Source organism: Nanorana parkeri, unplaced genomic scaffold (assembly GCF_000935625.1).
Source record: "Nanorana parkeri isolate BGI_ZX_2015 unplaced genomic scaffold, ASM93562v1 scaffold24, whole genome shotgun sequence".
Taxonomy (NCBI): domain Eukaryota; kingdom Metazoa; phylum Chordata; class Amphibia; order Anura; family Dicroglossidae; genus Nanorana; species Nanorana parkeri.
Window position 1 is genome coordinate 107106 of NW_017306292.1, and position 26929 is coordinate 134034.

Sequence of the window (26929 nt, forward strand, 5' to 3'; positions counted from 1 at the left end):
ACACACACATGTAGTAATGACATTTTAAGATCTGGGGAAAGGTTCACTTTAAGAGTCCTGAAACCACAAGCTCAGCTTTTATACACTGCCGTGTACATGAGCCCTTGGGGGTACATCATCCTTTCTGTATTTTAGGGTGATCCATTCAATATCCTGTTTATTATATGCCTGTTACAACAGCATTAATGGAGTATGAATGGTGAGAAGTCTAACACATACAAACACTACAGGGACACATGCCATGGTGTGTGCACAGCTCATACAGACATACTACATGTTACTGCCCTGATCACAGAGAAGAGCTCAGGCTGGTGGTGGAGATCAGGATCATTCTCAGGGACAGTTATCCTGAACTATCCTGGGAGTCATCAGGACACGCTGCAGGCCTCTACTAGGAGCCATACTGTGTACAGGCCGACACACATAGGGCAGTCTGATGCAGCTCCTGTAGGCCGGGGACAGGACCAGATCACTCACGTACTCAGACCCGAAACCACTCCGTACTCATCCGCACACTCTACAGTCTACGCTGTACGCCGCTCTGGGCTCTACCGAGGATCTAAACCCCAGGATGGATGTGGATTTCCCTCTCTATCTCACCAGCCGCCGCCATGTCCTTACCTCGCTTCTGACGGGGAAAGGGAGGGCGAATGTCGTCATCACGCTTTTATACAGCCGGCGGCGTACAATCCCAGTGCCACAGTCATGCAGCACGCGCACAACGCAGCCATAATCAGTCGATTACCGATAACAAGTTTAATAACCTGAATTGCAGAATGTGTGTATATGTTTTAGTCGTTGAGCTGCAGACAGCAAAGGTTTCTGTACGTAGCCAGCCATAAGAGAAATACAAATGGCTTTGTATGCATAAGAGCCACAGACGAAACCTGAGGGTTATTAGCAAATAGGGGTTTGCTACGGATGCCTAGAAGGCTCAGTTTTTAAGGCTGAAGTGGCTAGCTGTGCTGCTGCAGGGACGGACTTAAGACTTGATTAGTAGACTGCCGAAACTCCCGTGATACCCCCCAAGCTGTCAGTTTGTGTTCTGGGACACGATGAGGCTAATCGGGCTGAGGAGAGGCGGGGAGCTGCTGCGGCTCACCGGGGTGAGACATTACTTTTATGGGGGGGGGGTAGATTTTAGGCTAAAGGGACTGATACCAACACCAGAGCAAGGGGAAAGTAGAGACGAGGCTGATCAGAAGGTGGATCTCACCAATAATAAAGTATGCAGTCATTTAGAAATGGAGGTGTTTAGTAAGTACCTTCTGGTGTGGGTCACCTTGGGTCTTTGGCATATCTAAAAGTATTGTTAATACCACATATGTGTCTATAAATGGCCTCCAAATAGGGTTGCCACCTGTCCTGGATTCACCCGGACAGTCCGGGTTTTGAGTCCTGTATGTGCTGTGTCTGGGTTTCAGCTGGCCTGAAAAACGGCACATACAGGGTTCAAATCCTGGACTGTCCAGGTGAATTCGGGACAGGTGGCAAACCTACCTCCAAACCCTCCATCATGTATTTCCAGTAAGAAGCTCAGTTGTATTCTATGCTTGCACTACATTTGTTGAAGGCTATGTCCAGACAAAGCTTTTTTTTCTTAGTTTCACATAGAGTTGAGAAGGTTTAGAAGAAACCCCTTCAACATTTTACTGCTATCTGGAGTTGCGTTACAGAGATTATCCTAACGTTTTAGCACACAGGAAGTGATGGAAACTCTCCAAGTGAGGCACACATATATGGAAATGATCTTCTTTAGTAGAATAGGGAAAGAACCCATGTTAGGTTTTTTTTCCTGTATGTGTCCCTGTTCCCGATTTTTCCCCAATTCCTGTCTTGAGAAACTGGAAACGGCAGGACAGGAAGTGAGGAGAAATCTCTCTAACAGAGTTCCAGATAGCAGTAAAAACAATCCGCAGGTGTTTTAATCCTTCTCAATCCAAAACTAAAGAAAACATTTGGCTTGACATACACTTTCATAAAACATTACTGTAACCCTTTACTTTACCAATATTTTAAGAAACAGCTGCCAGATATTAACAACTATTAAAGCTGAACTCTGGGCACAAAAATATTCATTTAAATATATTTCTCATTGGTCACAGAGGATATAAATCCATTTTCTGTGCACCTAATGCCTTTGCAGAGCAGGATATGACAATATAAATGTAGCAGTGAGCGACATCATCAGTGCACGTAGCCTGTGCAGAGAGCAGAGCTTTGGGAGGGACCCAACAGGCTTCACCTACTAGGGGGCAGATACAAGACCAATCACCCTGCACAAGGAGAGAAAGCAGCAGTGACCAGTCTTTATTACAGGAAGCTCCTGCACAGAGGCAACATTTCATGTTGGATTACTATACAGATCTGGAAAAAATACACAAAGTTCACCAAGAGTCCAGTAAGAAAACACATGACTTCTGTATTTAGACAATATTTGCTTATCCTGGAGTTCAGCTATAAACAACTCACCAGTACAAAATCAGCATACAAAAACTCTTCTCTGGGCTGTGTGCTGAGACTCGCAAGGCAATTCACAAAAAGGTGAAGAGTTTGGCTGCACATTTTGGGGAATGAAACAGCTGACTGAGCAGGTACTGCTATGCTTACATGCTTGGCAAGTGGAAAGGTTCACTTTAAAGTGTATGGGGGTGGGGAAGTCTTAGAACTTGGGTTTGTACTGCTCTCTGGGGCTCTTGTAGAGATTGCCCCTCACTTCCAGTCCTTCTTTCTATGGTTTCACCAGACAGGAAGTTAGGGAAAATCTGCAAAAGGGACTCATGCAGAAATTAAAAACCTCTCAGGAGTTCTAGTCTTTTCCTGTTCTACTAAAGCAAAGCAGTTTTATTTCTCTCTGAAGAGTTTCGCTCACTTCCTGTCTGGTAAATCATTGTCAGAAGTGAAGGTAAATCTCTAGCAGTAAAAACCCAATGGGGGTTCTAATACTTCCTCACTATCCAAAACTAAGAAACATTTATTTTCCTATGCTGGATGAAGTAAAGGGGGCCCTAACGGCGTACCCACCCCCAAGCCCCCACCCCCCTTCCCAGCAGCGCATACCCAACTTTCTTTGCTCTCGCACTTCTCTGTTTGGCTGCTGTGACACAGGAACACTGCCACATTGAAGAGCTGCAGAGTTGCTTGCTCACACATACCCCAAAGTTCCATGTATTTCACTCCCGCTCCCCCACCCCGACAGCGAAACAGAGTGGTAGGTGATTGAGGAGAGGTGCATAAATACTGCAGGAGAGGAAAGGGGGTTAATGACCCTTTTACTGAGCCCCTCATGGACAGTGGCAAGGATCATATTGGGGCCAGTAAATAACCGATAGCTGTCATTTGTTGAGTTATTCTGCTGAACACTGGATATTATTTATAGTAAGTGTATCTCATTGTTGGGTGTAACAGTAATGTACATCAATTATTATATAATCATACCATATTGGATGCATGTTTTTTTTTCTTTCAGTTGGCAGAATACCACACATCTTACAGAGTATTGGCTGGTTTGTCAGATGATAAGAAGGACCTCATCCAAAATGGGCCAGACTTGCGTGACTTCATATCAGGAGAATTAACAGATAAAACCACATGGGCTGAATACAAAGGAAGTCTGAAGCGGCAGAAAGGAGAGCGGTAAGGGTTGACACATCCTTTCCATCATCGCATTGGTAAAGTCCAGCTGAACTATTCGTTTATATTGGTTACATTTACTCCAGGTGCATCACAACAAAATAGTTGCAAAGTCTTACAGTTTCTCTATAAAAAAATCAGCCATAGCCTGAGTAGAAAAGTCTATGCTCTGCAAGTAGCTGCAGAGTGGGTCCCTTGCTTTGTTTGTGGAAGCAGCGATCTCTTTGAATAGGTCTGACGCCCCCTGCCAGAGCTCTCCAGTCAGTGGGGAGCTTTACTGATTATAGGCCTTTTTCAGTAGGGTGTGTGTTGGTCCTCTGCAGTTAGACCACTGCTTACATACAGAGGACAAGGGTCCCACTCTGCAGCTGCTGGCACAGACACAGACTTTTCTGCTTAGGTGGTGGCTGCTTCTGCCACACACCCACTACTGAGTCAGAGCTCTCCAATCAATGGGTAGCATGAGCTTTGATGATTGAGCTTTCCTGACTCAGTAAGGGGTGTCTTGGCTCTCTGTAGTCAGACCACTTCTTCCATACAGAGAGCAAGGGTCCCACTCTTCAGCTGTTGACAGGATGCAGACTTTTCTACTCAGGCCATGGCTACTTTAGCCAACACGCCCCCTACAGATTCAGAGCCAGAGCTCTCCAATCAAAGGGGAGCATAAGCTTTGCTGATTGCGGAGCTATAGGTCTGGCTCCAATAGGGGCATGCCGAAACTCTGCAATGAGACCACTGCTTCCATAAGGTGAGCAAGGCTCCTACTCTGCAGCTGTTGACAGGACACAAACCTTTTCTGCTCAGGCTGTGGCTGCTTCAGAAAGAAAACAAACTGCAAGATATTGAACACCTTTTTGATGCACGTGAAATACATTTTTATGATTAAGGCTATGTTCACACCATGTCCGGACCAGATCTAGAGCAGGTCTGCAAGCGCAGTGCATTTTTGCTGGGTCTGGGCCACTGTCTGCTTTCAGCTAGAGCTGCAGCTAACGATTATTTTCAAAATCGATTAGTTAGCCGATTATTAAGTTCGATTAATCGGTTAATCGGATAAAACCGATTAGTTGTTGCAGCCCTACTTTCAGCACTACCTAGAGTCAGGATTCTGCCCTTCTGTCCGGTTTTACTGACTTGGCCTGTCAATCTTTGATAAGGATCTTTATACAGGGGGTCCCACATGTAGCTCCCCCCCATCTGTTTCTTTAGATCTTATGCCAGCTTCAGGACAATGGGCTTTCACGAAGGTCTCTGAGCTGTAGACAGTCCCCAGGTCTCTGTTGTGTACTTGGACCCGTTAGTGCAGATCTGCGTGCAGTGTTTTCCATGAACTGTGTCCCACAAAATGCAAGAAAGAAATTAAGATTTTTGTACTGCCCGTAAAATCCTTTCTTGAAGCTCACTAGGGGACACAGGTCCCACCGCCCTGTGTTTATTATCATGCTCTTGGTACTGACTGCCACAAAAGTGGGGCACGCTAGTAGCAAGAGGGGTTACCCTGGGCTGACCTACATTTTTTTGGTTTGCCAGTGTCCATTCCTCCTGTAGCTGTAGGTGGCACTATATCCCAATGTTTAAAGCCTTCCTGTATGTGAACCATCACACCATGTTTTGCACTTGCATTGTGCAGGACTTTGTCAAAAGCCGACAAGTAAATATTCATATAGTCATAATAAACACAACAGCATCATACTATAATGTCTGTGTGACAAGTAGAATTATTTGTTTTCTCTCTACTATATTTCATTCTCTCTTCTTATCCTCAAAATTTGGGCTCTTTATGCCTCAAAAATCTTATTATTATTTAGTACCTCCTGCTCTCTAGCTCCCTTGTCAACTCCTCCCATGCTCGCCTCCAGGACTTCACTAGAGTCTCCCCCATTCTGTGGAACTCTTTACCCCAACCTGTCCGTCTATCTCCTACTCTGACTACATTTAGGCGATCCCTTAAGACTCATCTCTTCAGACCACCTCAACTAACCACTGAAATATCACTTTCTCAAACAATTCATCCCCACACAGCTACCTCCTCATGTCACTTCCCCCTCCCTTTTAGATTGTAAGCCCTCACAGGCAGGACCCTCCTTACCGTCTTGTCTTGTCTTGTATTGTATTGTAATTGTAATGTCTTCCTTACGTTGTAAAGCGCTGCGCAAACTGTTGGCGCTATATAAATCCTGTATAATAATAATAATAGTACCAGAGTAATAAATATTTCCTTCTTTCACAGGTTAAGACTACCACCTTGGGCAAAGACTTCAATTCCAATGGGTAAAAATTACAATAAACTGAAAAACACCTTACGGAACCTGAATCTTCACACTGTGAGTATTAAGCACGATGACCAGATACATTTCTATATCCTTTTTAGGCTGACTGCCTAGATGCATTGCCAGCTGTTTGATTTTAATAACACTTTTTACTTGCGCTCTATAGCTAAATGTCTTCAATCCAAATAAAATGGTAACACTGAACTCCAGGCAGTTCTAACAAAACACATAATAATGCAGCTCTATATTCAGTATTATTTTTAATACAAGCAGTGTGAGCTTGAATAATTATTAAATCTTAAAAATGCATTCAAGTACCTTAACTATTAACACCATTGGGGGGAATTTATCAAAACTGGAGCAGACGAATCTGGAGCAGTTGCCTATGGCAACCGATAAGCTTCTCTCTTCAGTTTGTTCAGTTAAGGTTTGAAAATGAAAGGTGAATGATTGGTTGCCATGCACAGCTGCTCCAGATTTTGTCTGCTCCAGTTTTGATAAATTCCACTCAATGTATCTTATTTGTGTATCACTTGGTGCTGACACTGTCCTTCCTTCTGGAGGAGGGTGCCTACTTTTGTTCTCCATGGTCCCTGTGTGTGTTGTCAAGTAGCCACCGCTCCAAGCTCACTCCCTGGTGGACTACACTCTCAATACAAATTAGTAAACTAAACGCGAGATTGTAATGCATCACAAGAGTGAGCTTGGAGTGGTGGTTACTTTACAACACACACAGTGTCGGCACCAAGGACAGTGTCGGCACCAAGTCAGAGATGATTGGAGGCTCTACAGCTGAGTGATACACAAATACGATACATTGTTGTTAATAGTTAGGGTAATTGAATGCATTTTTAAGATTTAACTCCTGGGTTTAGTGTCACTTTAAGTAAAAAATAATATATACATTCTGTGCCATGCAGCGAGTTTTGAAGTCTTTTGTAATCCCAGCAATCATAGAAGGGCCCTTAAGACCCCATTCACACGTAGCGACATACCTTTTGCAGCGGATCCGCACGGCCGGGATAGCGCGACTTCGGGGCGACGGTAGCGCGACCTTCTCCGTCGGGCTCCATAGGAAAAAGGCAAAATCCGCCGAAAAAAGGGTCCGGTAGAAGCGACTTGCGACCGCGACGCGCGACATGGAGTTAAGACAGCTCCATTGAATAGCATTGGCCGGCGACTTCTCGCGATATCGCGCGGCAAAAATGCGCGATATCGCAGCGGAAATCGCGCGATAATTCGCTACATGTGAACGAGGCCTAAAGTTTTCACTCAACCTCATAGTTCGAGCCGACGTGTGACAATGAAACTGTCACACGTCGGCTCAATAGATCGGGAAGTGAGCGAACACAAAGGCCCCGTTCCCACTGCGCGATATGCAAATCGCGCGTTTGTCGCGCGATTTGCATATTGCGCGACATCGCGAGATTTGCCGCGCGATATCGCGTTCAAGCTTGCATTGAGCAAGCTTGAATCGCGGCTAAATCCGCTCCAAAAAGGGTCCTGCTGTAGCGACCCGCGACAGCAGGACCCTTTGCCCCATTGAAATGCATTGGAGTGCGATATCGCACGGTAATTTGCCGCGATATCGCGGGAATTACCGCGCGATAAATCGCTCAATGTGAACGGGGCTATACCGTCGCTCGCTCACTTCTCGATCATCTCCCTGCAGAGAGCCGTGACTGTCACTCACGGCTCCCTGCAGGGATCCCCCCTTCCCCTCCCCGATCCTCCAGTGCTGACTGGCAGAACGGACAGGGGAGGGGGCTGGTACAGCTGGCTCTGCCTCTAGATAGGCAGAGCCAGCTGTCAATCACGCAGCTGGATGGATCTCGACAGTAATGTCAGGATCCGTCCCGGCTGCGGCAGTCTCCATATACCGCGAGGTGTAACTCGTAATATACTGACCTTTGGGTCAAGGGAGGATGCCAGTATATTTCCTCCCGTGGGAAAAACACTTACCCCATAGTTCTCCTTTACATTCTCATTAGTAAAGATTTAGAAAAAAATGATGTATTCAGGTAGATGGTAAATGTAAAAATAAAGATTAGATATACCATTCAATGTCATGCTGTTGGTACTTTTGGGTATACTTCTAGGTGTGAACATGCTTGTAACAAATTGTGTTATTCAGGTATGTGAAGAGGCTCGGTGCCCCAACATCGGAGAATGCTGGGGTGGTGGAGAGTATGGCACTGCTACAGCAACTATCATGGTGAGGGATAACATCATTTAAAGCTGTTGCTTCTATAACATGTCTCAGTAATTTTGATGCAAGCCAGGGTGGCCTGATTTTAGGTTGATTTTGAAAGATTAACTAGTAATGTGAAATAACGGAAAACTCCTGTCAGAATTCTAGAATATTATTTTTTTCATTCAATACATTTTCATTGAGTTTACAAAACAATGGAAGCAGAGCAATACAGACATAAGTAACAAAGAATCAGGTACCACACAATAGCATATATAATATTATTTTTAGTGTGAATTTGAAAGAAGTCCTCTTTACTATGCAACCTGCTTGGTGCCCCATCCAAGCGCACTAAAAATGGAAAAGATGTACATTTACATTTTATAATTGTACTAGGCAGAGTTTTGTATATTGTGCTTAAGTGGTTATCTGTATATCAGGCTGTGTAGTCAGCACCCCTTTAGAACACCTTCTGAGATTATAGAGCCTGACACATAACTTGATGTTTTAGGAGGCTGTTACAGTTATTGACAGAGAGAGCAGCAAAGATGCACAGTACTTCTAAGTAGGAGACAGAGCCTATATACACTCACTGGCCACTTCATTAGGTACACCTTGCTAGTACCGGGTTGGACCCCTTTTGTCTTCAGAACTGCTTTAATTCTTTGTGGCATTGATTCAACAAGGTGATGGAAACATTCCTTAGAGAGTTTGGTCCATATTGACATGATAGCATCACACAGTTGCTGCAGATTTGTCAGCTGCACATCCATGATGCAAAGCTCCAGCAGCCTGAACCTTTGATACAAGGCCGGATGAATCCATGCTTTCATGTTGTTTACATCAAATTCTGACAGTACCATCTGAATGTTGCAACACAAATCGAGACTCATCAGACCAGGCAAACATTTTCCAATCTTCTATTGTCCAATATTGGTGAGCCCTTGCAAACTGTAGCCTCCACTTCCTGTTCTTAGCTGATAGGAGTGGCACCCGGTGTGGTCTTCTATGGCTGTAGCCCATCTGCTTCAAGGTTCAATGTGTTGTGTGTTCAGATATGTTCTTCTGCATACCTCGGATATATACGAGTGGTTATTTGAGTTATTGTTGCTTTTAGAGCTGCAGCTAACGATTATTTTAAAAATTGATTAGTTAGCCGATTATTAAGTTCGATTAATCGGTTAATCGGATAAATTATAAAATAAAGTTTAAAAAATGGCTCCAGTGATAGGACTACTAGTTTGTATTGAGGTTGTAGTCCATCACAGGAGCAAGCTTGGACCGGTGGAAGTAAAAAAAAAAAAAAGATAGTGTGGTGTGCAATATAGTGAAATGGAAAGTGTAAAATTATACAGCAATGCATGCAGAATGGCAACGGCTATAGAGGACTACAAAACCCAGCAAAAGCACATTATACAGCACAATGCAGAATACCGCCAGCTATAGAGGAATACAACAAATCCCAGCAATAGTACATAATAGCTGGCGGCATTCTGCATTGCGCTGTATAATGTACTATTGCTGGGTTTTGCAGTCCTCTATAGCTGGTGGTATTTAGCATTGTACCACTTTATAATGTATTATTGCTGGGATTTGTTGTACTCTTCTACAGCTGGTGGTATTCTGCATTGCGCTGTATAATGTATTATTGCGTGGACTTGTAGTCCTCTATACAGCGCAATGCAGAATATCACCAGCTATAGAGGAGTACAACAAATCCCAGCAATAGTACATTATACATACAGTGTATAATGCATTGCTGGGATTTGTATTCCTATGTATAATATACAGCACAATGTACCATCAGCTATAGAGAAATACAAATCCCAGCAATACATTATAGAGCACCATGTGGGGGAGGAGTGCAGGCTTACCTGAGCAGTCTTCCAGCAACTTGCTTCTGAGATCGGACCTGTCTATCAGCAGCTGTCATCCCCCCACACCTGCTCCTCCTTACTACATCTCCCCGCATCCCTGTGCCAATCGTGGATGTGGATGGTGGTGAGGTGGGGAGGAAGTGGGGAGGAGGTGCGGCGCACAGCGTGTGGAGCCGTGAACAGGGCTAACTGATCGGAAGCCGATTAATCGATTATTGAAAAAGTTGACAACTTTTTCAATAATCGATTATAATCGATTATGTCGATTAGTTGTTGCAGCCCTAGTTGCTTTTTAATCATCTTGAACCAGTCTGGCCATTCTCCTCTGACCTCTGGCATTAACAAGGTGTTCTTGCCCAGAGAGTTGCCGCTCACTAGATATTTTCTCTTTTTCGACTATTCTCTGTAAACCTGAGAGATGGTTGTGCATGAAAATCCCAGTAGATCAGCAGTTTCTGAAATACTCAGACCAGCCCATCTGGCACCAACAATCATGCCATGTTCAAAGTCACTGAAATCACCTTTCTTCCCCATTCTCATGCTCGGTTTGAACTTCAGCAGACCATCTTGAACATGTCTACATGCCTAAGTGTATTGAGTTACTGCCATGTGATTGGCTGATTAGATATTTGTGTTAACGAGCAGTTGAAGAGGTGTACCTAATAAAGCGGCCGGTGAGTGCATAATGAGTAAATGTGGCCACAGCAGTGCATATTTTTCATTACAAACTATACAAAGAAACAGGTTATTAAAATTGTAACTAAGGAGTATACGGATACCAGTCACATGTTTCCAAGGAGATTATAGATTCACTTTTAAAGAAAGTTTTTTTATGCTTTGTGTCAGCTTTATTTATTTTTTCGCATTGCAAGGTTTTGGATGGGTATCTTTTTATTAGTAAAAAACTATTTTCCCGTGCTTTAAAGTTACATTAAAGTCAAAGATTTTTTTCCCCTCCCCCAATGTTAATTAAATTAAATGTTAATCCGATCTTCTTGTTTCCTGTCGTTTTCATCTGTCCCCCCAGCGCTGCGGCAGGTCTCCAATCCAGCGCTGACTCCTCTGTCCTTACTGGCACTTCCTGTCCCACGGTGTCTACATGCGGGTACACGCGCCCATTTACTTACCTTGTGTCTCTCCTCGTCTCCCAGCCGAAAATGTGAACTGCGCATGAGCCCGCCCCAAGATGCTTTGCGGCCGCCCGAGAATTTTCACATTTTCGGACGGGAGCGCGCGGGAAAGACACGGGTAAGTTTAAACCGCTTTTAAAGCGTTTTTTGGTTTTTTTTTTTTACACTTTTTGCATATATCTATTAGTGCTAAATAATCAAAAATAGTGACAATCGCATACAGGTATTCCTCACTTAACGACCAAGTTCCGTTCCTACGACCAGGTCGTTAAACGAATTGGTCGTTAAGTGAGGAAGTCTATACAGTACTGTACTGCATTAGTACAGTACTGTATAGCGTTGCCGATGTACAGTACTGAACAGTGTACTGTACATCGGGCAATGAAAATACTCACGGGGACGCGCTGTGAAGAACGGAGGACGTCACTTCCCCCAGCGACACGTCGCACTGGCGCTGACGCGCGAGGTCGGAGGTCGCTCGGAGGACGGTCGTAAGTGCGAGTGGTCGCAAAACAGGTAAGTCGTTAAGCGAGGAGTATCTGTATATAAATGCAGTATTACAAAAGTAATTCACATCAAATCGTGACCTTTAACACAAAAATATATATGTGTCAAAAAAAGTAGCAATAATCTTGACACATCAGTAAGTGCTCCTCAACAATAGATACTACCGGTAGTAGGGTTATTCACTAAAGAGCCAAAGGATCCAGCCGCAGCTTCGTTGATCCTTTGGCTCTCTTTGGCTGCTGGAGCCCTTCGGTTCAGTTGAACCGAAGGGCTGCTGTACGGGCTATTCACAATAGCTCGTACAGGAGCCGAACGGCTCAGCCGAGCCAAAGGCATATGCTTCGGCTCGACTGCACCAAAGAAAAATTAATTTGCATGATATTTTTAACACTAAGTGGGAAAATGGGGGATGAGTTGCACAAAAGTTTCAAACAACTGAAACACACAATAGAGAAACAACTAATGTTATGCTATGGTGGTTCTCACATAAAAGATATCTTAAGGAGAGAATAACACCAAGGAGTTTGCGATGGGATGTTCCCCCAAATGACAGTCTCAAAGATGGGGAATCTCAGCTTGATTGGTTGGCTTGTTTTAGACATTGTGAAAAAAAATTATTGGAATTATTAATTAATAGAAAGAAACGGAAATTAGAGATAGTGGAAGCCAATATTTGCAGACTTAAAGATAGGTTGAAACTTCTAACAGGATCAGAGGATTATGTAAAAAGATCAAAAGAACTGGAAGCTTTTCTTAAAAAAAGAGATCAAGAGATTCGAATGAAGACACAAAAGAAATATGTGCGAGATTACATTTGACTATAAAAATCTGAAAATCTATGGCAAACATATGAGGAGAAGATGGGGAGTTCTAACAGTAGTGAAAGTGGAAAGGATGGGGAAGATAAAGGGGAAGAGATGGTTAGAAAACCCTTGGTGCATTGAACACCTATACATAAAAAGAAAACCAGAGAAAATGACCAGGGTTCTCGTGAGGAACATAGTCGGGGTGAAGGAGAGATGGGATTTAATATACCCAGTTCACAGAGGTATTATCTGCTATTGGAAGAGCATAGGAGGTGGGAGGAAAATGGAAGAAATTAAATGAATTCCAATTAACAATAATAGGAATTTTTTCCAGAGGGGGATATCACAACCACCCTCCGGGGAGAGGAGGAGGATGGGGAAATTGGAAACCACTGATACCACAGAACTCTTACAGATACCAAAGGGAAAGGTCATGGGGAGTGGAATGTAAGAGGGGAACAGAACAGAGGATGGGGAAAGTCCACACAATTACCACCAAGAAACGAAGGAGGGGGTGTAGGGCGGGACAAGGCTTCCAAACAGGACAGAGTGGTAGTACAAGGTATCTTCATTATCAGTCCAGTATCTTTAACATCAGATGAGAAAAAAGTTTTAGATTTAGGTTTCAAATATGCCCCAGTAAGAAATTTAAATAAATTTGATCTGTATATAGATCTCAATAAATTTGTGTGTAAAATTAACCTAAAGAGGTATTTTTCTTTGTTACCAGGACCGACTACCAAAGCTAATATGATTTTATCTTTGGTAGTCAGTCCCAGTAACATGATCAAGCTACATGGCTTTTTTGGACCGGGAGACTAACACTTGGTGGTGATAAGGAGCAGATAAAGTGCTAATAGACTGTATATGGTCGGGAGAATCTGGTGAGTGTTTAAGGTTTCCATACACTGAGAAGGATCATTAGGAAATAGAGGATAACAGCACATCATAATGGATTCATGATTAAGGATCTTCTATACACAATTTTTATTTCGTGATTTAATGACTGCACGGGTGACAGCTATGCAGAATTAAGATTTACACAACCTTGGACGTTGTTCTAGTTATTTATCACAGAGGTTCTGCTTTTGGCATGATATTTGACACTTAGTATCTATTGTTGAGGAGCACTTACTGATGTGTCAAGATTATTGCTAAGTTTTTTGACACATAATATCTTGGCTGAACTATTTATATATTTTTGTGTTAAAGGTGATCTATGAGATGAGTGATTTCCACTCGTCCTCATAGTTAGAGCCGAGCTGTGACATTGAAGCTGTCACAGGTCGGCTCTATCGATCGGGAAGTAAGCAGAAACATGCCGCCGATCTGCTCACTTCTCGATCATCTCCCTGCAGTGAGCCCTGACTGTCAGTCACTGTTCCCCGCAGGGATTACCCCCACTCCCCCCTCTGATCCTCCAGCGCTGACTAGATAGGCAGAGCCAGCTGTCACTCACGCAGCTTGGTGGATCTCAACAGTATTGTCGGGATCCGTCCTGGCTGCGACACTCTCAGTATATCGCCGGCAATAGCCTGCAATATACTGATCTTTGGGTGACGGGAGGACGCTAGTATATGTCCTCCCGTGACCCTAAATAGAACTATGGGGAAAAACACTTACCCCTTAGTTCTCTTTTAATAACCATTTAAGGGTCACGATTTGATGTGAATTACTTTTGTAATACTGCATTTATATATGAGATTGTCCCTATTTTTGATTATTTAGCACTAGTATTTTCACACATTTTTTATATATATTGTTGGTTATAAACACAGAAGCTCATAATACGTATAACCCTGCTAAAGGAGCCTGTAGGTTGGAAATATTTGACTGCTGACTGGCTTAAATATATTTTATTTTACTAAGCCCTAAACATATTAAATCTGAATTAAAGAGGAACTTTACTCACCAATTTAATGTCTCTCAAAACAGTTACTTTTAAGACATGCCAACTATCAAGGTTGCCAGTGTGCTTATTTCAGCTGAACTAAACTTTCTAGCTCTCAAATGGCTGGTGTCATAGCTGATCACATGTGCAGCACAATGGCAACTGCAATGGCAACTGCAGTCCCAATAGAGGCTAAGATTACACGTTCCTATGCCCTGGAAGGAATAGGAGGTTGTAGTTCTGCTGTAACAAATAATTGATTGTGTGGGTTTTTGCTCTTGGATATGTGTTTTTAGTCATTAGAGGTGAAATTTGAAAATTATTTTTTCTTTCTATTACCAGCTAATGGGGGATACATGTACCCGAGGCTGCCGCTTCTGTTCAGTAAAAACCTCTAGACATCCTCCTCCACTGGACCCAGAGGAGCCGTACAACACAGCTAAAGCCATAGTAGAATGGGGACTGGACTATGTGGTTCTCACCTCTGTGGATAGAGATGGTTGGTATGCTAGTCCGTCACCTTCAGTAGGCACGTGTGTCGCCTTGTGTTCCAGTCCAGTTGAAATCTCGGGTCTTCAATAGTGGACCTCAAGTATGAATATCTGTTTTTTAGATAATCTGTCTACATAGGAAGAAAGTTGAATTTCGCTACGCTGCAATGCACAGCCACCGGGAGTGCTGTTCAAATGTCAACACAACACACCTAGTGCTCATTACCGCGTGCTAGGTGTGTTGTGTGATAGCGTGCACTAAACACATGGTAACAACACTTCCATGTGAATTGGCTCTAAATAAAAAAAATAAACTGCCAGGAATGTTGGAAAAGAAAAAAGCAGTTTCCAGTGCTGTCCCATATAAAACTCTTGCCTCTTTTCCAGGTTGAATGATGGCCAGCATCATTTGACCCGTTTCCTGTGAGCCCAGGTTGTCATGTACACACCCCTGGAGGGTGTATCCGCTTATTGACCTGGGCTTACAGTACAATACTGCAGAGAGTGGCACTGATGTCATAACACCAGTGTTCTCATGGCTGCCAAGTGACTGGATAGAAGTCTGCTCACTGTAAGGTACTGTATGTATAAGGCATATTATTATTAAAATATGTGCAGAGAGGTGGGGGAAGAGTTTTTTTTTTTTTAACTGGAAATCTGCTTTCGGGGGTTACCAGGTTGATGAGATAACATTTTGGGTTGAAGTTTTTTTAATGTCCTACATAAAGTTCCCAAATTCTTCTCCCACTATCTGTGAGTTTACTGCAGCGTAATTACTGCACACGCTGAACTTTGCTAGTTTATTATTTTAGATACATTTGTATTTTTCCATATTTTCTCTTTTTGTATTTCTAATTAGATCTCGCAGATGGAGGTGCCGAACACTTTGCAAAAACTGTATATCACTTGAAAGAGAGGTAAATGCTTTTTCATTCATGTGTTCATTTTATATGATCCCTAAAGAGGAACTTCACCCTTATCCTAAAAATGACAACAAAGGCACCTTTAGAAAGGTTTGGTAATGACAATCTACACACACATACAGGTGAAACTCGAATAATTAGAATATGGTGCAAAGTTCATTTGTTTCACTAATGCAACTTAAAAGGTGAAACTAATATATGATATAGACTCATTACATGCAAAGCAAGATAGTTCAAGCCGTGATTTGTCATAATTGTGATGATTATGGCTTACAGCTCATGAAAACCCCAAGAACCCCAAATCCACAACCTCAAAAAAGTAGATTATTACATGCAATCAATAAAACAAGGATTGTACATAGAACAATATCGGACCTCTGAAAAGTACAAGTATGCATATGTACTCAGTACTTGGTTTGGGCCCCTTTTGCAGCACTTACTGCAATTACTTTTGCACGATATTCTAATTATTCGAGTTTCACCTGTACTTCTAGATCATTGCAGACTGTTTATTCTTTGCAGACCTTACTTCTCTTTTCCTCCCCTTTCTTATCACAGTGGTCATTTTTATTAGATATAATGAACCACTTATTTAACAGTCCCTACAGTCAAACATGGTGGAGGTTCACTGATGTTTTGGGGTTGCTTTGCTGCTTCAGGCACTGGATGTCTTGGCTGTGTGCATGGCATTATGAAATCTGAATACTACCAAAGAATTCTGAGGTGCAATGTAGGGCCCAGTGTCAGAAAGTTGGGTCTCCGTCAGAGGTCATGGGTCTTACAGCAGGATAGTGACCCAAAGCACACGTTGACAATCACCCAGAAATGGTTTCAGGCAAAGCGCTGGAGAGTACTGGACTGGCCAGCAATGAGTCCAGATCTGAACCCCATAGAGCACCCGTGGAGAGATCTCAAAACAGCAGTTGGGAAAAGGAACCCTTCCAATCTGAGAGACCTGGAGCAGTTGGGGAAAGAAGAGTGGTCCAGAATTCCTGTAGGGAGGTGTAAGAAACTCATTGATTGTTACAGGAAGCCATTGATTTCAGTTATTTTTTCCAAGGGCTGTGCTACCAAATATTAATTGAGGGTGCCAAATCATTTTGTCCAGTCTATTTTTGGAATTTTGCGTGGAATGTGTCAGATTTGGCTTTTTTCTCTCCACTTTTTTGTGTCATACCAATACAAACAAAAGACATAAACATGAGAATGCCTAAACATTTGTAATTGCCACAATTTTCTGCACGAAGTGCTGCATTATCTAACAGAAATGCAGGGGTGCCAATATTTTTGGCCATGACTGTAAATATAGTATATCTATAATTTATTTTTGTTTTTTTTTTTACTTGTACTCAGACTTTTTTTGTACATTTCTGTAAACTTTTAACTGTTTTTTTGTTTTTATATTTTCTGCAGAAGTTCTAAAATGCTGGTTGAATGTTTAACACCAGACTTCCGAGGAGATAAGAAAGCTGTAGAAACCATTGTTCGTTCCGGTCTAGATGTCTTTGCCCACAATGTGGAGACTGTGCCAGCTTTACAAAGGTACTGGGGTACACTTACCAGTGGTTTGTCCTTCTAATCGGCGCACGTTAGGCTTAGCTGCAACTGCCCAGAACAGAACTAGTTGGTATACCTTTAACTGGATAGCTCACATACTGTTATTGAAGTATGTAACAGATCTTTCTTACTGAAAATGGCTCCATTTTATGGTTCACTAACAACCTGTGAAATTTTTTCCTCTCTCTCTCTCTGCAAGTGGCGATGGGCAACTAACCCTTTCCATGCCTGATTGTAGCAAGTTATGCTCAGATGAGCCTTTTGAGGTTGTTTGTAAGTGGCTTAAGGTTAGGGCTACTCAGACGATTTGTAGTCACGTGATTTTGTGCTTACCTTGTAACACATTCACTGTTACACTTGTGATCTACAGTTGTGCGCTTGTGCTGCTGATCTCGTATGAACACATAATGTACATGTGTAATAGCTTCCATAGACATGAATGGTTAGTCAATTTAATCACACATATACACAGTCTCCAAGTGATTTTCTAACAGCAAATGCTTTTTTTTTACCTCTGCAAAAGTGCCTGTTATGACAGGATGTCTTGGTTTTTCAAATCCCGTATCCATTTTGATGCTGACACCCTGCAGTCTTCATGAGAGTAGCTCATTTCTGAAGTGGAGAAAAGGCCAGCACTGTTTTGAACCCACACAAGAGTTTTAGACTTCATTATATTTCGAAGGACAAGATAGCCTAAACCACACTAAATCAAGGGTGTTGCATCGATTTGTGTCTTGCAAAAGCACTACTGGGAACAAGAAAGGATGTCCTTAAGCAAGCCCCTCCGCACAGAAAAATTGCTCGATTAATCACATGACAGTCATGCATAAAAGCGATCTAATCTCAGTCTCTAGGATCACAAACTACCTAGCCACCATGCTGGCCCTATTATACACAATTCTACCTTATAACCTGTATATTCAGATAAGGATCACTCTATATGTATATCTCTTGTATACTATTTGCACATAAACTAATCACACATTCAGTATTTCATTTTTACCTGACTGAAAAGGAAATACAAATATTTTTTATTATTTTACTTCTTTGCATCATAATAATAATTAAAAAAAAGTTCCCTTTAATTTAACAGAATTCTCCATGATTAACCTTCCAGGCATGTACGTGATCCCCGGGCTAATTTTGAGCAGTCTGTAAGTGTCTTGAGGCATGCAAAACTCATCCGTCCAGACATTGTAACAAAAACCTCCATAATGCTGGGATTAGGAGAGACAGATGAACAAGTGTATGAAACAATGTCAGGTATGTGACATGAGATACACATTCGTATATACAAGCAATAGAAACTATGTTGACTTGGTAATAGAAGAGATTTGTAGCCCACTGCAAGACTCTCTGTTGCCTACAGAACACCTCCCTGCCTATATTATGGAAAAGGAGAATAGGGTGTTCTGTAGTTCTGCCCTAGGGTGACAACACTGCTTCTCTATAGATACAGTATGGGGAGTGTGTATTGTCACCTTAGGACCAGAAGTGGGTTACTGGCAGGATTACCAGGTGAAAATAAAGTATACAAAGGCTGAAAAAATAAACAAATGCAGCCACCATGTCTAAGGCCTGGTAGGCCGCAAAGTATTACATTTTTGTTTTTGGGCTTACATGCACTTTAACTAAATAGTATTGTTTTTTCTCATGGAAAGAAAGCAATTGTCGCTTCGGTCATAAACATATACTGTATATCAGTATACAAACTCCCTTTTATCTGTTCTAGCTTTGCGACAAGCAGATGTGGACTGTCTGACCCTTGGCCAGTACATGCAGCCAACCAGACGCCATCTAAAGGTAATAAACCGTTCCTGAGCAGCATAAACAACAAAGCTATACCAGGCAGTTTATTTATAAATGGTTTCACACAAGATTCAGTCAAGTTTCACCCAAGATTTACACAATTTTATAAATGGATTCAGTTGGAAAATGTGTGAATCCTGGGTGAAAACATTTATGAATAAACCCCTAAATGTTTCACTAACTCAACTTGTATTCCTGCAGGAAAAGTTACTGAGAACCCCTGCATGTAGTTTAACCCCTTAATGACAGAGAGTGAAACAAAATGCCTGACTTTGACATGTTTTAGTAATACTGTAGAGATATTTGCAGATACTTAGTGTATCCAGGTGAATTATACCTTATTTTGTTCTGGACAAATTGGGCCTTTTTTTGGTGGTAAATGTTAATAAATAACTCCTGATTTTCTCTATTATAAAAATGAAAACTGAAATTCTAAATGCTATTACCATGACGCAACCACCAAGAAAAAAAACCCAAATAAATTATTCCGTCCCTATTTTTGTATAATCGTACCAGGGCCCAAAAACAATAGTACGCTTTTTTCATCATGTTTTTTAAATCATACTTTAAACACACCAACACTGATACTGACGGTAACGCTGATACTAAATAAATGAGCTTTTTTTCTTTCTTTTTTTATCCTACCTAAAACACCCTATAAATACTAGAATTGGGGCCAATTCTGTTTATCCTATTCATAAATGATAGAGGTTGAAATAAATTGCACATTGTCATTGTTTGCTGACGATACGAAGTTATGTAGGGCAATACGTTTGCAACAAGGCATAGAATCACTGAGCAAGACCTTGATAAAATTGAGGAGTGGGCAGCAAGATGGCAGATGAGTTTCAGTATAGAAAAATGCAAACTTATGCACTTGGAAGCTAAGAACATGTATATAGAATACTTTTTGGGAGGTGCTCAGCTGGGGAAATTCGAGATGGAAAAAGATCTAGAGGTACTTGCATAGTAACATAGTATCTGAGGTTGAATAAAGACACAAGTCCATCAAGTCCAACCTATTGCGTTTATGTGTATTGTTCTGCAGGTGTGTGCGTGTGTATAAGTCCATGTGTGATCTTGTCCTTAAGTGTACCTGTACCCCTGTATTTTATGTTCTCTAAGGAAATCGTCTAGTAGCTTTTTCAACGATTCAACACACTTAGCTGAAATCACTGCATGTGGCAGCGAGTTCCAGACCTTAACCGCTCTAACTGAGAAGAACCCCCTTCGCCCATTGTGCTGAAGTTTTTTCTCCACCAATTTTAGGTGGTGTCCTCTAGTCTTTGTTATGGAGTTAACCGTAAAGAGTTTGTTGCTGATGTTGCCATCACCATTGAACATCTTGTACATGAAAATAATGTCCCCCCCCTTTAATCTCCTTACTTCCAGTGTGAACATATTTAAATGTAGTAGTCGTGTCTCATAGCTGTGGTCCTCCATCCCCTGAATTAGTTTGGTTGCCCTCCTCTGGACATTTTCCAGCTCAAGGACATCCTTTCTGTGGATTGGTGACCAAAACTGGACCGCGTACTCCAGATGAGGCCAAACTAGAGATCTGTAAAGTGGTAAAATTATAGGCTTGTCTCTACAGTACGTCCCCTTATTAATAAAAGACAGGACTCTACTTGCTTTGTTTACAGCAGACTGGCACTGCAAGCTATTATTCAGTCTGTGGTCTACAATGACACCCAAATCTTTTTCCCTTTCCGACTTCCCAAGAGGTATTCCCATAATTGTGTAACCCACTTGCCTATTTTTAACCCCCGAAGTGCATTACTTTACATTTATGGACATTAAACCTCATCTGCCATATATTAGCCCACTCCCCTATTTTATCTAGGTCCTCCTGTAATGTTATGGTGTCTAAGTCCATGTCTATTATCCTCCCGATTTTAGTATCATCAGCAAACACGTAAAAATTACTTTTCACACCCTCCCCGATATTGTTGATAAACAGGTTGAATAGGATGGGGCCTAGCACAGAACCCTGAGGCACACCGCTCATGACCCTAGACCAATCTGAAAAGGAGCCATTTATCGATACTCTCTGTACCCGTTCCTGTAGCCAGCTTTCTATCCACGTACACATCTTATCTATGCCCATAGACCTCAGCTTGTGTAGTAAGCGTTTATGTGGTACCGTGTCAAAAGCTTACACCCGATCCACCGGCATCCCTCCATCCAGATTTCTACTCACCTCTTCGTAGAATGTCAGTAGGTTAGTCTGGCAGGAGCGGTCCTTCCTAAATCCATGTTGGTTGTCATTTACTATACCATTATCATGCACATACTCTACTAAGTAGTCCTTAATCATTCCATCTAACAGTTTGCATACTATGGATGTAAGACTGACATCTGGTCTGTAGTTCCCAGGTTGACATCTTGACCCCTTTTTGAATACTTATAGACCATATAGAATACTTATAACCCATAATCCCAGCAATAGCATGTAATGCCAAGCTGCAAGTAACAAAGAGAGCGGAATACTATTTTGTATTAAAAGAAGGATTTTTTGAAGGGATAGAAATATAATTTTACCACTTTATAAAACACTGGTTCAGCCACATCTTGAGTATGTGGTTTAGTTTTGGTCACCAAGCCTCAGGAGGGACGTCCTTGAGCTAGAAAAAGTTCTGAGAAGGGCAACAAAATTAAAAAGTGGGATGGAAGGCCGGAGTTATGAAGATAGTCTGCAAAAGTTAAAGTTGCTCCTCTTAGAGAAAGGACACTTAAGAGGGGGATATGATTTGCAATCTACAAACTCATCAGCTGGGACTGCAGTTAAGGAAATAAACTATTTAAACTAAGAACTTTGAGGAAGACATGAGCAAAACAAGTTGGATGAGAAACAGTATAATCTGAGACTGCCCAAGGTTTTTTTTTTTTTTTACTGTCAGAGCAGTAAAAATGTGGATTTCTCTTCCGCAGTTAGCTGTATCAGCAGAAAGGTGTGTGTGTGTGTGTACATGTGTGTGTGTGTGTGTTGAACCTGTTTCATTCACACTGTGATTTCCTCCTTCAGCATGAATGTCAGATGTCCCGTTTAGATGCAGCCGCCTGCACCCAAACAAGTTAATGACTGGGTGACAGGGGTCGAATCTGTAAGCAGCAGTCTGCATGTGATACGATTACACGTGGTTGGGAATAGAACACTAGCTCTGGACACATCTACCCTGTGACAGTGATCTATTCCAAACCGCATGTAATTGTATCACATACAAACTGGCTCTTACCGATTCGACTCCTACCCATTAACTTAAATGGGTACAGAGCCCACAGCCAAACGGGGCACCTGGGATGCTTACCATAGGATCCTGGCGCAGATATCCCAAATCATCATGGGAATGAAGCCTAACAGTAAGACTGACAATAACACTGGCTTAGACCAGGCCCTGATCTAACGATTTTATCTTAATTTTATAATTTACTTAAAATACAATGGGGGAAATTTTTCTGGAGCAGCTGTGCATGGCAACCAATCAGCAACTCTCTTTCATTTTCAAATCTAAACTGAAGTTAACAGCTGATTGGGTGCCATGGACAACTGCTGCAGATTTTGCCTGCTCTAGTTTTGATAAATAAAGACAACTGTCTTCCCCTAACTTTGTAGAGCTTTCCTGTGGCATCACAAAGACCAGACGTGGAGAGAAATCTCCATAACAGGGCATTGACAGTAAAAAATAAACTGACGGGTTCAAACTCTTCCTCTATCCAAACTTAAAAAAAATGTACTTTGCAGTTTAAGTCCCTGAAGGCTCAGAAGATGCATGGTTATACTGATGATGTCATCAGCTGCCCCCTTATTCTGTCCCACCCCCTGGCTTTTGTGTCCCTTTGCTGCTGCTTGGGCCCATTCAAACTTTTCCTGACCCATTCTGCTGTGCTTCTCATGCTGAATGCACATTTCAAGTCATTGATGATAAAATAAATAGAGTGGATGTTCTGATTTTAGCACAGTTGCCTTGCTTCATGGATAGTTTTTGTAGGTAACAGATTGACTCTGCTTGATATCTGTTTCTTTATATCCTCTGCAGGTTGAAGAATATGTCAAACCCGAAAAGTTTAAATACTGGGAGCAAGTAGGCAATAAGTTAGGATTCCTTTATACAGCCAGTGGACCTCTGGTTCGATCATCCTATAAAGCAGGTATGTCCAGAAGTGCCAATGAAGTATCTCGCTAACCATATATCTACTTCACCCAGCACCAGCCCAGCTCTTTCAGGCCATTTCAGACAAATAATTTATTCTAACATATGATTTTAACCCATTAGACATACAGCAGGGGCGCCCACTATTTTTCGTCTGGAGATCTACTTTTCAAATGACGAGCTCATTGAGATCTACCAACGAAAAAACACCTGCATTCAGGGGCGGAAGGGGGCGTAGGCTGCGCAGGCAGGCCCCTCGCCCACAGTGCGATCGCCTGCATTAGTGCCTGTGTTCCAGTCCAGTGCGAGCCGCAAAAATACCTCCCCCGCCGCCGGTTCCTTCACGTCTTCTCGGATCCCCGCCGGGGAGAGCAGCGGGGATCCAGAGAAGCGGCGGGAGGAGTGGACATGGCGATCTACCAGTGATCGCTACGCGATCGACTGGTAGATCGCGATCGACCTTGTGGGCACACCTTACATACAGTATTTAACTCTGCTCTGCCTGTAATTTCCATTTGTACAGCTTGGGGGAGACATGTGAAATCATGTTTCAGTTTTCCATGTCTACACTGCATTACTAATGTGCTCAAATGACATTACTGCTGCCACACTAGAATACCTAAATGTGTACAGAACACAGCATGTTAGGCACGCAATTAGAGATGGCATCTTTCAGCCTAGGGTGGAAGTCTCATCAAGAAGAGTGTGGAATGTTGGCAATGACCCAATCCATCTTGTCATTAATAACTGTTGAGTCTAACTTTTAGTAAACATTTCTACCTTCCCCGCAGCTAATGAAACATTGCCAGGATCCTGCTTCAAGGCCGCCCACTAGAGGGTGCAGTTTGAAGGCAGGAGACTTGTTAAAATGGCTACACACCAGTAGAATTTCGTTCCCAAAAAATGGTTTTTGGAACATTGGTTTTTTTAATAGTTAATGGGGTTAAATCAACAATCTATTTCAACTCCAGTGCTGAAAAAAATCAAAAGAGCAGGATGGAACATTTTTCTAGACTGAACAAAATTCTAACAGTGACTGTAGTTTTAGTTTGGGAAACGCTATTCATTCGAAAATTGAATGTTAAAATAAAGCAAGATTTTAACCAAAGTCTCTGATGGCATTATCAAAAGTTCTGACAAGATTTTTCATACAAAATTTCCTTGGAAAGTCTACACGTGTGCGGCCAGCTTTCCAATGTGTTGGGCTAAATGAGCAATTTGTCTTTCCTGCGGCAGGATATTCTCAGGCAACGCATTCTACTAAAATGTTTTATAAAATGCTAGGAAAAGTACAAATCTTTATTTTTTTTGATGGCCCATTTATACTTTAAAGGGTTTCTAAACCCTCCGCGTTTTTTTTGCCTATATCTACTGCTGGCAAGCAGTAGATATAGGCAAAAAGTTTAGTTTTTTTATTAAACCCCGCTTTAACAGCGGTTTAAACTGACCTTGTTTTCGTCGCGAGCTCCCGCCCGAGAATCCGAAACTACTCGTGCGGCCGCAAAGGATCTTGGGGCGGGCGCATGCCCAGTTCGGATTTTCGGCCGGGAGACGAGCAGAGACGCAAGTTAAGTCTATGGACGCGTGCACCCGCATGCAGACACCGTGGGACAGGAAGTGCCAGCAAGCAGAGAGGAGTCAGCGCTGGATCGGACACCCGCCGCACCGCTGGAGGGACAGATGAAAACATCAGGAAAGAAGAGGAAGATCGGATTAAGAAACCTCATTTAGGGTAAGTGCTGACATTAACAGGGGGGGGAGGGAAAAAGATGTTTGACTTTAATGTCACTTTAACCTTTCCTTTTTGGAATGAGCTTGAAAAATCAAGCGGGGAGTCTGTAGATCTATACTGTTGTGTTTATGACATCAGACACACGGTATCTGCTACCTGGAACTGTAAGAGGTTAAAACTTGTACAATATGTGGAGGACAAATGATTGCAGTGTTTTGTTCTGGGTTAACATTTCATCGGCCAAGTTGGAAGCATTCAGCTTTTCCCATCCATGCAGAGATATACATACAATATATGACAAACATAGTTGGGGGAATTCATCAAAACCGGTGCAGACATAATCTGGAGCAGTTGCTCATAGCAACAAATCGGCTTTCTCCTTTCAGTTTGTTCTGTTAAGCTTTGAAAATAAAAGCTGGAAGCGGATTAGTTCCCATGGGCAACTGCTCCAAATACTATCTGCCCCAGTTTTGATAATTCCCCTTCAGTGTATTTTCAGTGAGCGCATATTTTATTTTTCCCATTGCAATGTTGTCTTACTAACATTTATAATCTAAAAGAAAAATAAATTATGAACACACTTACCAGAATTTTAAAAGACTTTGTTTTTCTCTATTTCTTCCATCTCATGTCCATGAGTGTAGTTAGTCTGTTTGTATCTTTAAAGTGGACCTTTACAGTCAAATCAAATTCTACCAATGCATCCCTTGATGTATGATGATTAATAATACCAGACATGTCAGGTGTAAAATGCTGGGATTGTGATAAACTTACACATGCAGAGCATTCACTTCCGGCTTTGAAAGTGCAAAATGACTTCAGTTTGCCAACAGAATGCACACTGGGGTTGCCTTGTCATCAGCAGAGCATTGCTGGGAGATCTCATCTGTAATCTCATGAGATCTCTGGGAAAGGCATTTTCCTCCCCTGAGATGATGTGCATGGTCACATGTCCTAGTAACATGTGCCTTGAGTTCCAGGAAGTAAAAGGAGATCTAGTAATCTGCCCTTATTAAACATGGCCACTGTCAGCAGACTGGGAGAGAAATAAGGTATGAAAAGAATACAAACCCGGCAATTATCTAGAAGCGTTTGTAGATTGTCACTACTAAACATTTCTAAAGGTGTATTTTGTTATTTTTAAGATCTGGGTAAAGGTCCATTTTAAGCTGGAGGACCTCACGTTGTTTTCATAGTGGATGGCAAATGCTATATATCACTAATTAACGTTTAATTTATTTATTAGGTGAATTCTTTTTGAAGAATTTAGTGGAAAAAAGGAAGACAAAAGTTGCTTAAAGAATGAAGTTTTATCTTGTATGGACTGTCACTCTACTAGCAGAATCCATGATACTCGGGGAAAATAGAAGGACGTGCGGAATGGGTGTGCAACTCCTCCACCCAAGGAATTTGTCATGGTTTTCATTCATTGCAACTCCTTCACCCAAATGAGTTGGAGCTCTTTAGAAATGTAATGAATGTAAGTGCCCCGTCAAAAATGTAAAGAAATACTGTGCTGGGCAATGTATATTTGTATAATCTGGATTCCTTCTGGAAGAAATGTTTGAGAGATTAATACTACTTTAACCCTTGCATTGCACACCCACTTAAAGGGGGGTGCTTCTGTAAAGATTCTGCGGTCATGTTAGTACAAGCCCAAGAATATAAACCCAGAATCACTATAGAGACCATTTGACTTTGAAATGCTGAGTGTTGTGTACAGCTGTACGTTGCTCTAGTAAACACACAGCCAGCATCCACCCAGAACTCAAGAAAATATAAAACATGATATATTAACATCATTAACTATGCATTGACTCCAGGTCACCATCTGGCCAGTCTCTGTTCAGGAATTACATGCCCAAGTTGCAGCCGATGCCAGTTTGTAGTTTCTCAACAGCAGGAGAGCTGCGGATAATTTCCTTCAGGCCTTGTTCACACCAAGCGCGTTCCAGGAGCAG

The 26929-nt window shown here is 42.1% G+C and overlaps 1 protein-coding gene across 1 annotated transcript; it reads left to right on the forward strand.

Annotated features, from left to right (window-relative positions):
* The first annotated feature begins 1001 nt into the window (after positions 1-1001).
* LIAS (lipoic acid synthetase) lies at positions 1002-26287 on the forward strand. Its single transcript, XM_018564783.1, has 11 exons — positions 1002-1106; positions 3470-3636; positions 5864-5957; positions 8038-8118; positions 14648-14804; positions 15656-15713; positions 17133-17261; positions 18394-18539; positions 19009-19079; positions 23123-23234; positions 26215-26287. Exons 1-11 carry the CDS (start codon positions 1056-1058, stop codon positions 26265-26267), a joined length of 1119 nt encoding a protein of 372 aa, XP_018420285.1. The 5' UTR covers positions 1002-1055; the 3' UTR covers positions 26268-26287.
* The last annotated feature ends 642 nt before the right edge of the window (positions 26288-26929 follow it).

Coding starts and splice junctions, on each gene's coding strand:
- LIAS (XM_018564783.1), top strand. CDS start 1,056: ATGAGGCTAATCGGGCTGAGGAGAGGCGGGGAGCTGCTGCGGCTCACC. Junction 8,119..14,647: donor CTGCTACAGCAACTATCATG/GTGAGGGATAAC, acceptor TTCTATTACCAG/CTAATGGGGGATACATGTAC. Junction 17,262..18,393: donor ACTGTGCCAGCTTTACAAAG/GTACTGGGGTAC, acceptor TTAACCTTCCAG/GCATGTACGTGATCCCCGGG.